The 13,915-nt window shown below is 34.5% G+C and overlaps 1 protein-coding gene across 1 annotated transcript; it reads left to right on the forward strand.

Moving 5' to 3' along the window:
* The first annotated feature begins 6,511 nt into the window (after positions 1-6,511).
* Positions 6,512-10,218, forward strand: LOC143599612 (phosphatidylinositol 4-phosphate 5-kinase 1-like). The gene is made up of 8 exons (XM_077077525.1): positions 6,512-7,728; positions 7,803-7,967; positions 8,037-8,202; positions 8,295-8,405; positions 8,544-8,737; positions 8,826-8,956; positions 9,360-9,453; positions 9,761-10,218. The coding sequence occupies exons 1-8, from the start codon at positions 6,527-6,529 to the stop codon at positions 10,068-10,070; spliced, it is 2,373 nt and encodes a 790-aa protein (XP_076933640.1). The 5' UTR covers positions 6,512-6,526; the 3' UTR covers positions 10,071-10,218.
* Positions 10,219-13,915: the final 3,697 nt, after the last annotated feature.

Genomic DNA, 13,915 nt, shown 5'->3' on the forward strand with positions numbered 1-13,915 from the left:
CGCTCCATAGAATCCAACAAGCTGCTATTACTAACGATTAAACCCCTTTTTCTTGGTAGCATTACTAGGAATACCCTAATGAACCTCAAATGAACATCTTATGTACACATCGATATCAATAGTTAAGTTATAATAATAATTGATAAGTTATATGATGAAAAAAGCAAATGATATGTAAATCAGTAAAGATTTGTGAACTACCCTCTCTTTCCTCTTCCTCGATTGATGATTTTTGAACTACCCACATATATAGTCTTAAAGGTGGAGTTACTTTCTTGACAACACTTTGGCTCCTTTGAAAACCTTGGAATAAAGTATTTCAAACCAAGGAGATCTGCCTACTAAAGTACTTGAAACACCAGATCCTTGTAAATTCCTTTGGATCAAGAATAGGGCGAAGACTAACGATTTCAATTGGTTAATTGATGTAACTTTAATATTTTATAATAGATTGATGTGATGAGGTGTTTCTTGGTAGTTACTTGTCAATCTCGCACATGTCGAATGAATATCCGCCACTGAAAAAAAATCAATAAATATTTTATGTTCTTTTCATTATGATATTTTCCTCTTGTTTTTGTTTTTTTTATATTGGTATATTGGACTTGAAGTCTAAAGCAAGCAAATTTTAACAAACGCTTAAATTTTTGAAGCTAAAAACAAAGTCAAAATTGGTAACTTTTGTTTTTTTTGAATTTCACAAGGTTCTATACCAGCACGTTGCGCTACACATACGGTTATTGTATATATGATGAATAAAATTTTAAGCTATTTCGATTTTTTCATTAAATTTTACCAAAAATATACTTTACAATGTGCTACCTCGTACCAAGAACGATGTGCAATAAAAAATCTAAATCTTCAAATTTAAAATGACGTACACAATCACATTAATATTCAAATTTGATCTTAATGTTCTCGAATTGCCATCTATAGGACAATTGTATAGTAAGACTTTGACTTCCAATTTGGCTTGCATTCTAGTTATCACTATCAAGGTTACTTCCACCTAATCCCCTATGTTTGCAGTAACAATAAGAAACCAAGACTATTGAAGTTTTGACTTATATTACAAATATGTATAGGGTGTGAAGGTTTACAAACAAACCAGCACAAACCTTAGTTAAATAAATAACTTTCTAACAGTAACGACCCTTTAACTAACTAACTAACTACCAATACGACAATACTTGTCAAGCATTCTCATCCAATCCCTATCATATATCCATATATATCATATAACTACACTAAAAATCATTGCATTTTCTCTCTTGTTTAATTAAAAAATATTTTTTATACATTTATCATTATTCTTTCTCTCTCTTTGACTCACAACCACTTTTAGAAAATATTAAAATATTATACGGTATGACCAGTGAAACCCAAAATTTAACTTTCTCATATAATATTTTCTCTCTCCTCTACTCACACTCACTCATAACCATACCATATAATTTACATAACTACCTCACATAAATATAAGAAACTAGTTTATAAGCCCGTGTGATACACGGGGCTGGGTACAAATAATTATATAATTAAGACAAACCTTTTGTTCAAGTGAATGATTCGAACTCAATAAAGAAATTGAAGAAGACAAACAAATTGTTATATCATGAATTCATAAGTTAACGAATTGTGTTTTTATTTTAAACATGGAAGGCAAAGAAAATTAATTTTGCCTTGAAGATGGTTCATATATACATATAAAAGATTGAAGCTTTGCAATGCAAGGAATCAATTTTGAAAGCTCACCTTTTCATACAAAAACATTTACTGTAATATACATTTATCCAACTTTGTCATACATACAACCATTCATAGACACCAATAACTTTATTGTCGTCACATGAAGCTCGCTCTCATAACACCAAGATAATAGTTAATAAAAAAAATTAGAAGACACATTTGAGAAGATATAAAATGTTAAAACTCGGTAAGTTGATGGTGTATAGCAAAATTTGGTGGTGTTCAAATCATTTCTCATAAAAATTTTCTCATGCAAAATATAGTAAAATATTCTTTGACAAACAGAATGTCAGAAGGATAAGACGTAACTACTTTGCATCTCTAACATGTAAGTAGACAGAATAACTAAATTCCACTTATAGGTTGTTTTAAGTTTCCACTTATAAAAAAAGCTTCAAAAACTAATGAGAACCTTTAATCAACTATAAGATTCACCACTGAACTTTAGAACAGTCAACCAATGCCTTATTTTCAGCTAAAGGAAACTCCGATAGAATGATAACCACCACATCAGCTCCAAAGAGTCAATAATGTTTCTCTTACCTGGTGGCTACAAATTTATAATTAGTTCATGTTTATTTAAACTTAATATGTTTCACTTAGATACTCGATCCATATTAATCTTGGTCACAAAAATTCACATGATTAAATGTGACATGTGGAGCTCTGTAAACAACCAAATGAACACGATACAACGCGTGTTCCTGTTCGTTCAATTAACTTTAAACGAACACGAAAAGTTAATCGAACAAATATTTGTGCTCATATTTGTTTGTTTAAAAAGTGAACATGTTCATGTTCATTTATTGACATGTGGAGCCCTGTAAACAAACCAAATGAACACGAAATAGCGCATTTTCATGTTCGTTCAGTAATACAAGAATAGTTATCGAACAAATATTTGTGTTCATATTTGTTTGTTTAAAAAGTGAACATGTTTGTGTTCATTTATTGAACTTAAAACGGACAGGAAAGACAAATATTTGTGTTTATGTTTGTTCGTTTAAAAGTGAAAAGGTTCGTGTTTGTTTTATGTTCATTTATATACAACCTAAAAAACATAATCAAAGATAAATGAAGAAGACTGAACATTGAGACAAAAACTTACTTTTACTGCTGCAGAAAGTAATCTATGAGCCACAGCATTCATCCCATCTTCCCCTGTTACTATTTCCTGCAAGTGGAAAAGCAAGGGCATTTTGGTCATTCAAATTCACCAATGATTCAGCCCTGCTTACGGTGCGCACATATGATGTATATATGTGTGAACCCTCGGGTGGGCAAAAGTGAAATTGCACTAATTTTGACGTTATTTTACTAATCTCGTGAAAATAACGTTAAAAGTGACGGACGGTTAATCAGGCATCATGTAGTGGCGTTGATAGCTGAAAGATAAGGGTACATGCACCGATCAGCCGGTGTCCCGATGATTGAGTGCTATGTGCCTTATGTCCAAGGCTTGATGCAAAACTACTATCGAGCCGGGGGTCTCACCGGAAGCAGCCTCTCTATCCCTATGGGGTAGAGGTAAGGCTGCCTACATCTTACCCTCCTCAGACCCTACCATAGCTTTGCTATTGGTGGGATATACTGAGTACGATGATGATGATGATGAAATTCACCAATGATTCACATGACATTAAACCGAAGATCAAACATACCTGAAATACTTAAAAAGTCCATATATTTTACAATATTTCAATCATAATTCTTCTAAAAGAGTTCAAACAACATCACACGAAATGGTAATGCTCCCGAGCATAACTCGTCCATTCCTTGTTAAATCCCGCAAACCTCTTTTCCATGAACGTATGAGCCACAGAATTCATCCCATCTTCCCTGTTACTATTTCCTGCAAGTGGAAAAGCAAGGGCATTTTGGTCATTCAAATTCACCAATGATTCACATGACATTAATCCGAAGATCAAACATACCTGAAATACTTAAAAAGTCCATATATTTTACAATATTTCAATCATAATTCTTCTAAAAGAATTCAAACAACATCACAAGAAATGGTAATGTTCCCGAGCATAACTCGTCAATTCCTTGTTAAATCCCGCAAACCTCTTTTCCCTGAACGGGCTACACCATTGCAAAAACCCATCAGAAGGTGAATATGATGTTCTAGATGACAATAATGGATAGAGAATTCAAATATAAATTAATTCAATTTATTAGTACCTTCGTACTTTGCTACACCATTGCAAGTAGCATATAAGATATATACAATAATAACAAACATGGTAAATGGTCTCAACTACTCATATGTAAGTTGAGGTATTTGTTAGCATGCATCAAGGCTGAAGAAACGATTAGACATTAATAATATTTTGCAAATTGAGGTGCATGTTAGGGTCAATCTTCAACGCTTAAAATTAAAATGTATGGCTTTGTTAGAGATTTAGATGTAGATGATTGACCAAATTAAACAATGACAAAGTTATATTAGCTTGACCAAACTAAAATAATGATGACGCATTGACCAAACTAAAAATAATGTTTAAATGATCTCTTTGTAGCACTTGAACTATAGCCACACAAAAACATGATATCTGAGCTAAACATAAAATGGCAAAATATAATACATATTCAACAAAGATCAACCTATACAAAACACTCATAATAGCAACACAATCACAAATTTCACCTAATCTAATATATAACATTACATACCGAAGATGAAGCAGCGTTGACTAACTCAGATTCTGTTCCGAAAACACAAAATCGCTAAAACCATTAGAAAGAGAGGGGGTGAAAGCCCCAAAAAATTGATAGCCAAACACTCAACAAAATCGACAAAAACGGGAAGGTGAATACATGATTGCATGACCAATCAAAGAAAGGGTTCGATTGTTACCTTTCTTGAATGAAATTAATTCTACTTATAGTAAGCCTGAAAGGGTAAAAATTGTTTCATGTATTGGGTATAGGATTTGATAGTTGATTGGTGCAAAATATCGAAATATGGGTTTAATGTTTAAAATTTCTAACATTAACATCATCATAACTATATTTATACATGTTATAAATATAGAAATATGCATTAATGAATAAATAATTTGTCTGATGAAGAATAAATTCCAATAAGTTGTTTGTGCTCATGACAACCTCTGTAACCGGTCCATGCTTGGTTGCTACATGTTGCCCTTCGAACCCGCTCGGTAGGGTACTATTGCTTTGAGTCCTAGTTTAGTTGCTAGTCGATTGACCAAAGCCGAGCTCCCCATCAATGAAATTACCAAATCTTGTTTTGCATTTTAAAACAAAAATCAATGCATAATATAGGTCCCAATTTTTTTATAAAACAAAATACTACATACATGACTAAAACCTTAAAGTAGAATTCAAAACATTGATCTACATCACTAAATTAGTTTATAACAAACTCTTTTCATAACCGATTCAAAAAAAATTTCATAATCAAATCAAATCTCTTTTGGGAGTTAGTACATCTATTAGATGCACTATGCCTTGGTAAATTCTTTTTCATTCACCATACGAGTCATATGAAGTTATTACCCGTTATGATCATAAATATCAAATAAATAATCTCATTTCTCTCACAAATGGGCTACTAAATGTAAAATAAAGGATACAAAAACTCATATTAGTTTTACTCGCTATATGAATTATCCTAAACTTTCATGTATTCGTTGGTTTTTTCATAAAAAATTAGTTTGAGGCATTTCATCGAGCACCTTATGTGCATGTAATTTAAGACTTCTAATTTTACTGGTAAAAACAAAGGTTTAATCCTCCAAACTCATTTCTTTCAATCGAAGTAATATAAGTTTGTTCTCAAATTAAAAAGGTAACTAAATTCACATAAATCAACAATTTCACAAAAGCAAATCAAAAGACCTAAAGTAAACACATTTTTGTAATGAACAAAATAATCAAATCAAATTAACTACCAACCATGATGTGCTGCAATTGGAGAACAAAGCATGATCTAAATCAGCAGGGGGCGGGCGTGGGGATGAACGGTGTCGCGCGTGTATCGGAGAACAAATGAGGCAAATAGGAATCAGGTTCTTCAATATAATGCATGAGTTTACCTAGATTTTAAATCTGATATCTTATCTTCTTAATTCATCAATAAGATATTTATATACGTATTTTCAAAAGTCGGAACCTTATGCTAAAAACTAATCGCAAACAATCTCTCTTCCTAAACCCCTAAATCAAAGAGATATACCAAACACCAAAATAATGCATGGTCCTACTTGTTTTATCTCTTCCAAAACTCCATTCACCAGATGGGAGGCAAAATCACTATCAACCACTCATCAATTAGATCAACCTTGACAAAGAAACGACATGCATAGCCAACTATAGACATTTTGTTGCAACACAAAATGTAGATCAATAGTAGTTTACCTAAACAACAAAAAATCAAATAAGATATTTATCAACATGTGCTTGAGGGAGTGAATTTGTAACTGAAAGAAAGAAAAGGGGGTGGTTGTAAATATAAAGGTGTTAAACAATAAAAGGTTATGTCCATGTAAAGACATTGTGTTGTGTTGTGTTGTGTTGTGTGAGGAATGAATTAATTACCAAAAAACATGTAAACATAAACATTAAACACGACGCAATCCCAACCTTAAAACGTTTTCCATTGTAATTCTAATAGTATTCATCTTCATCTGCACTTTACTCTCTCTCTCTCTCTCTCATCACTACTACCACCACATCAATCTCAATTTCAACAAGATTCAATCCAAAATGCTGCCAACAACCCAGATTCCATCAAACTAAACCCAATATAATCATGCCGGAGAGATTATTACCATCATCAACTGAAGATAATGACACTGCTTTCGCCACAAAGAAGAAGAGATCGGAAGAAGAAGAAGAAGAAACAGAGCCCAAACCCTTGGTTTCCGTCGGCCGGAGTAAATCTCATCCCGCCGGCCGCCGTGTAGCTCCGACGACCACCGGAATCGTAACTGTTTCCTTTCCCGAAACCCTAGCTACAACCTCTGGCTCAGAAAGTGCTGAGAAACACCTCCAGAACGGAGATCTGTACATCGGAAGCTTCTCCGGCAACGTGCCGCACGGATCCGGTAAGTATTTATGGTCCGACGGGTGTATGTATGAGGGCGACTGGAGAAGAGGTAAAGCGTACGGTAAAGGTAAGTTTTCATGGCCTTCCGGTGCGACTTATGAAGGCGAGTTTAAGTCCGGCAGGATGGAGGGTTCCGGTACGTTCACCGGCGCCGCCGGTGACACTTATTTTGGGTCATGGCTGGCTGACCGGAAACACGGGTACGGTAAAAAACATTATAGTAACGGTGATTATTATGACGGCACGTGGCGACGGAATTTACAGGACGGTAACGGAAGGTATGTTTGGAAGAATGGTAATGAGTACGTTGGCGAGTGGAAGAACGGCGTTATTAACGGCAGAGGGGTTTTAATTTGGGCGAATGGTAATAGGTATGACGGGAATTGGGAAAACGGCGTTCCGGAAGGTCACGGCGTGTACACGTGGCCGGACGGCGGGTGTTACGTTGGTTGTTGGAGTAAAGAAAATTATTTTAATTTCAAAAACCCGTTTCAGCCTCAGCAGATTCTTAACGGAACGTTTTTTCCGTCGGGTGGGAAGGAGGAGGATACTTTAGGGTTTAGTCGAAAGCTTTCGGCGCCGCTTTTGGAGGATGGGTTTGTGGTTTCGGCTGCGAAGAAGCGGTCTTCGGTTGGATCGCGAGGGAGTTTGACGGAAAGGGGTTTTCCGAGGATTTGTATTTGGGAGTCGGATGGTGAGGCGGGTGATATTACTTGTGATATTCTGGATAATGTGGAAGCAGAGATGCTGTATCATGATGCTAAAGGGTTCGGGCGCGGTGATATTAGCAAGTTTAGGAGGAATCCGTGTTGTTTTAACGGTGGGGAGGTGAAGAAACCGGGTCAGATGATATCGAAAGGACATAAGAATTATGATTTGATGCTTAATCTTCAGTTGGGTATCAGGTAAAAACTTTAACCCATTGGAAAAGTTGTGAATTTGTTTCATTTTTTATTCATCGTGTATTTGGTTTTTGCAGGTATTCAGTTGGGAAACATGCTTCGGTAATAAGAGACTTAAAGACTACTGATTTTGACCCAAGAGAAAAGTTTTGGACTCGATTCCCACCCGAAGGATCAAAACTTACGCCACCTCATCAGTCAGCGGAGTTTCGGTGGAAAGATTATTGCCCGGTTGTCTTTAGGTATTGTTTTGAACTCATCTTGAATTTAACTTCAATGATTCCTTTTGAGAAATTGTAAATGGTTTTCAGACATTTGAGGGAATTGTTCCAAGTGGATCCTGCAGATTACATGTTAGCAGTTTGTGGGAACGATGCTCTTCGTGAGCTTTCTTCACCCGGGAAAAGTGGTAGCTTCTTTTACTTGACACAAGATGATCGGTTTATGATCAAAACTGTCAAAAAGTCGGAAGTTAAGGTAAAAATATCATCTTGATTGGTAGTTTTGCTATAATGTCACAGTCGATATATTATCATTTCAAACTAAAGTTGGGAAATATGCTTTTACAGGTTCTAATCAAAATGCTACGAAGTTATTGTCAGCATGTTAGCCGATACGAGAATTCTCTCGTCACCAAGTTTTTTGGTGTGCATTGTGTCAAACCCGTTGGCGGCATAAAGGTATCGTCACAATATTCTGTGGTTATCTGATTATTACATTGAAAACCATCATTTACAAGCCCTGCTTTATTAGATATGATGTCAAATAATCACATTCATTAATAATTTGTAACTATGTTGACTTGTTTTCATGTTTAGACTCGTTTTATTGTGATGGGCAATCTATTTTGTTCTGAGTATCGAATCCATAGAAGATTTGATCTTAAAGGATCATCACATGGGCGCACAACTGATAAACCCGAGGATGAAATTGATGAAACAACTACACTTAAAGATCTTGACCTCAACTATGTGTTTCGGCTTCAAGAAAACTGGTTCAAAGAACTAATAAAGTTAGTAAATTTATCTTCTTTTAGGGTTGTTTTAACTTCTAGCCTTTATTATCTGCTTATATGCTATGTTGGTTTTATGTGTTTACAGACAAATCAATCGAGATTGTGAGTTTCTTGAAGCTGTGAGGATAATGGATTATAGTCTTTTAGTTGGCATGCACTTTCGTGATGATAACACGGGTGACAAAATCGGATTATCCCCATTTCTGTTGCGTAATGGTAAGTCTCCTTAAATAGACTCATTTTAAATTTATGGTATTTATGCCCTCGTCTTACAACTTGCAATAAGATATGAGAGTTTTGAGCGTAACAAGAAAGAGAAGGAAAAATTGGTCATTTGTAGTGAAAGTGACGTGAAAGAGATGGTTAAAATGGTCATTTTTTGTGAAAGTAACGAGAAATAATGGGTAAAATGATCTTTTTCAATGAAAGTAACGAGAAAGAGAAGGGGAGGAATGGTCATTTTTAAATTGAAGTACCGAGATAGTGAAGGGTAAAATGATCATTTTTTATAAAAGTAACAAGAAAGAAAAGGTAAAACGGTCATTTTTAGTGAAAGTAACAAGAAAGAGAGGATTAAACGGTAACATCATATTTAGTTTTATTTGGAACACTCTTTCAGGAAAGAACGATTCATACCAAACAGAAAAGTTCATGCGCGGTTGTCGGTTTCTTGAAGCTGAGTTACAAGACATGGATCGCATTCTGGCTGGCCGGTATGTTTTCTTAAATTATAAGTTTTGGGCAATTTTTCATTGATTATCTGGTCTATTCAATGGGCATGTCTATTTAATTGGCTTATAATTATTATATTGCCATATTGGTTGAAATTTTTAATGGTCTTTAAGTTGACAGCCAATTTCTTTGAATGGTGCTTTGATCATGGTAGTTGGAAATAATTAATTTGAATTGATGTTTTGTTGGTTATTTGATGCTGTTCACCAGACAAGATTTGTTAGTGGGGTCGTTATTGTTGCCTTCTAATTGTCTTCGATTTTGACATTTTATTTCTTTTTGTATCAGGAAACCGTTAATCCGGCTGGGAGCGAACATGCCAGCACGAGCCGAGCAGATGGGTAGGCGAAGTGACTTTGACCAATATACCACCGGTGGATTCAACCATTTGACACCTTCAAGAAGCGGTGAAACATACGAGGTGGTTCTTTACTTTGGAATAATCGACATTTTACAAGATTATGATATTAGCAAGAAGCTTGAACATGCATACAAATCGCTACAAGCGGACCCCACATCTATCTCGGCTGTGGATCCAAAGCTTTATTCCAAACGGTTTCGTGATTTCATAGGGAGAATCTTTGTAGAAGACAGGTGAGCGGTTGGTTGATGAAGATTCAATCATAAACTCTTTGAATCGAGACATCGAGCGCGGGTCAAAGGTCAAACCGACGGTTCGTGTTGATTTTTGGCTGGTCAACAGGCTCGAGATGGGGGCGATGACGGGTTGTTTGTGTACATGTTGGGTGAGCAAGCATTGGATTATTATGTTTTTTTTGAACATTTTTTTTGGTAGCAAGGAGTATGTGAAGGAAGACATTAAAAAAACACAAAGGTTATAGGAATTAGGTGGTGTTTGGGAGGGAATAAGGGAAAATTGTACAGGGTGTTTGTTATAGAGTGAAATCAAAACATGGGGGATAGTTTGGTGTTAGTCTTGCAAGTTATGTGTATTGCAAGGACCCATTTGGTAAATATGTTTTAATTAAGTATGGGAGGAGGTTAGTTTAGTAATTTGGCAAGTAGTATATATAGTATGAAAGGAGGACCAGAAGTGGAGTGAGGTTGAATGACTTTTGCTTTTGTTTTGTTTTGGGAGGGGCCGACAAGGCTGCATCAAAAGCAGGGAAAGCAACCAAACAAAAAATTGAAATAATCTTGATACAGTGGCAAATTTACCATAGAGAACTTGATGGGACGAAAAAAAAATAATAATAAATCTTTCTACATCGCTTTTTATATGTTTACACCGGTTATCTACAATAGAGAACTTGAACCCTCGTCGCTTGAAGCCGTTCAAGAGAGACTTCACCTTATCTAGTAACATGGAACCATTGGTCTTTGGTTGTCGCATTTATATTCACTTTCATCATATTCTAAACATGTATGACTTTTATATTCTAGATTTTTAGTTTTTTAAATAAACCTAAAATTGTGCGTTTAATTATTTTTTAATTTAACCTTTCATAGAATAAGTGTATATATGGTTGACAATTTAGACATGAATACACGACATGAACCTACAGACTTTTATTGGTATCAGGTATGACTTTAACATGTTGTGTACTAAACAGGTAGAAACGAATCAACCTGTTAATTTCCGTGTCTTAACAGGTAAAATACATGTTTACCTGCTAAGGGGGAAGGTCATGTACATTTTTCATCTTAACATGAGAACGTAGAAAATAATACCAATTTATAAAAAAATGAGAACGTGAGAAACAATACCAACTACAATACCAATCTACACAAACAATGATTTATAATAACAAAGAAAAGAACCTAAAAATTACAACAAAAGAATCAAAATTAAGAACAAAATAATAACAGCAAATACCAACAAATATTTATAACAAAAGAAAACATCTAATAATAACAACAATATGTAAATAAGTAAATAGTTATAGCGTCTCATAATGAAAAATTAGCAAATACAAACAAAAAATAACAGCAAACACCTACAAAAATAAAGCTAATAATAACAGCAAATTGGTTCTCACCGTTTTCATGTTAAGAATAAAATGTATTTGATCATGTTTCTACCTGCTAAGTACCAATAAGTACATGATTAGATATATATATATATATATATATATATATATATATATATATATATATTCATATAATATGTGATATACCTTAAATAGTTAACCATAAATTTTTATACCAAACAATTGACCACGTCACACATCATTCCAATCCAACATCAAGTACAGGGCGCACAATCCCTTTTTTGATTCTCCCTCTCCGGGTCTCCGGTAGTCCAGTGGATCCCTTCACATCTCCGGTAGTTACAACCTTCGATCCCCTGGTATGTTAGTATAGTTGATAGCGTTGACCGTTAATATAGTTAGTTGACTGTTAATTATTAGTAGTTACACGTTAGTCTGTTAGTTTAGCCCTGGTTTCTCCTTGTATATATGTATGCTCCAGATCATAATGAAAGTAATGAATCTTCTCATATTTTGTTTTCTCAATCAAATCAAGATATACCTCTCCAAATCTCTTATTCTCCGGCAGTCTGGCCTCCTTTTAGTTGCAACGGCTCCACCAGACACCGAACGACCGAAAACTTCTCCGATTCTCCAGCAAGTTCGTGTCTTATCGTGTATATCTGGTACTAACATGTTCGTGTTCGGGTTTGGGATATAGGTACACGATAAGTTTTCGTGTCATGTACATGCATGCATGTTTCATGTTCGTGTCTTATAGTGTACGGATATACACGATATACCAGCCCTAAATGAATACATTCCTTCTTGAGTACATACAACTCTCACTATACCAGGAACCATACCTCTTTTTTTACAATGCCTCGTTCCTTGGGTAAAGGACAATGTTAAACTACGTCAAAACACAACTCTTAGCCTAATAAAGTTACTCGTATGTATATCAGGTCTAATGATAGAGTGCTATTACCATTTAAAAAACTTACTCATTGTATTGATTCATGAAGTAACTTTGAAAAAGGCCACGCCTAATATTTATTCTCTATTAATAATTGTGAATATTGGTAATAACTCCTTATAATTCATCTTCATGAATATTTAACCCATTTCAGCTGACAATAGTTTTGATTTAAGATTGTTCCCACATTTTGACCGACTATAGACATTTTAAAATAACCTAGTTATTCACTGTCTTAAACATGTTAATATAGAATACCCTTGTATTAATGTATATAATTATTCACCATATACCATATCAAATAGAATATTATTGCTTGTGTTTCAAATGTCAAAGTATTAATCCATCGTATCTTGCCTAGGGCTGTTCATGAACTTTTGATTATGGTACGAAACGCTTACAAAAAGTGTTTCGTTATAATAATTACTCTTATTGTTAATATCAAGAATTTTCTTTGGAACTATTGTATCCTCGAAGCTAATATGCTCTTGAAGAATCTCTATCTACTCAATATTCTAGGCATATATTATCATAAGTTTTTTTTTTCAAAAGTGTATTGTGTATTCCACTATGCTCCCACTAGTCCATTTGAAACATGAAACACATTATATCATCTTTGATTCTAACACGATACAAGACATTTTGATATCTGCCAGACCCAATATGGTAATTTTGAGATTACTTCACTTCAAATAAGTACAAAGAAAGTTACAATGGTTTTATATGTTTAATGACAGTAAAGAAGGCCTAGTACATTGGTAATTCGTTAGATTTCATATATATATCATGCGAATCGCTATGCAGGTGGAAGCAAAGGTGAAAATTCATAACATTTTTACATACAAAAATTGATGCAGCAAATCACTATGTGGGAAAGTAAAGATGGTGATATGGACTATAATATAAATTCAAACCTTTCACATGTAAAGTTCATTCAAATAAGTACATAGAAAGAATAAGGAGTACATTGAAAATTTTAATTTAAGCAATTCATATAAATCGCTATGCGGGATAGTAAAGATGGTGATGTATATGTAGAACAGTAAATAAGATGAGGTACACTAAAAATCCAAGCATTTAATATGTAGTACTCATGCAATAGATACAAGAGAGTAAAGATACCGATGCATGTGTAGTATCCGTATAGATCGAAGATGGTGATGCATGTGTAGTAGTAGTAGTAAAGACGATGGACTACATTGAAGATTCAAACATTTCACATGTAAAATAAAAGATATTGATGCGTGACTAGTAGTAACAAGAGTTGGCCAATTTGAAAATTCAAACGTTTCACATGTGAAATTCATTCAAATAGCTACGAAGGAAGGAAAGATGACGATGTACGTGTAGCAGTGATAAAAAAAAAAAAAAAAAAAGGTGTACTACATTGAAAAATGTAGACTTTCAACATGTGAAATGCAAGCACATAGCTACAAACGATGGTGTTGTATGTGTGGAAAGAATAAAGATGATGGGCCGATGGGGTACATTCAAAACTCAAACTCATATCTTGGTCAACACTTAGTTTTTTTAGTT

The sequence above is a fragment of the Bidens hawaiensis genome, unplaced genomic scaffold, assembly GCF_021521415.1.
Source record: "Bidens hawaiensis isolate Kalapana, Puna unplaced genomic scaffold, B.hawaiensis_p1.1 tig00052425_1, whole genome shotgun sequence".
NCBI classification, from domain to species: Eukaryota; Viridiplantae; Streptophyta; class Magnoliopsida; order Asterales; family Asteraceae; genus Bidens; species Bidens hawaiensis.

Bases quoted from the DNA above. Each gene is read 5' to 3' on its own strand.
- LOC143599612 (XM_077077525.1), top strand. From the start codon at position 6,527: ATGCCGGAGAGATTATTACCATCATCAACTGAAGATAATGACACTGCT. The intron at 8,957-9,359 runs GTAAGTCTCCTT...ACACTCTTTCAG, and splicing joins CCCATTTCTGTTGCGTAATG to GAAAGAACGATTCATACCAA. The intron at 9,454-9,760 runs GTATGTTTTCTT...TTTTTGTATCAG, and splicing joins GATCGCATTCTGGCTGGCCG to GAAACCGTTAATCCGGCTGG.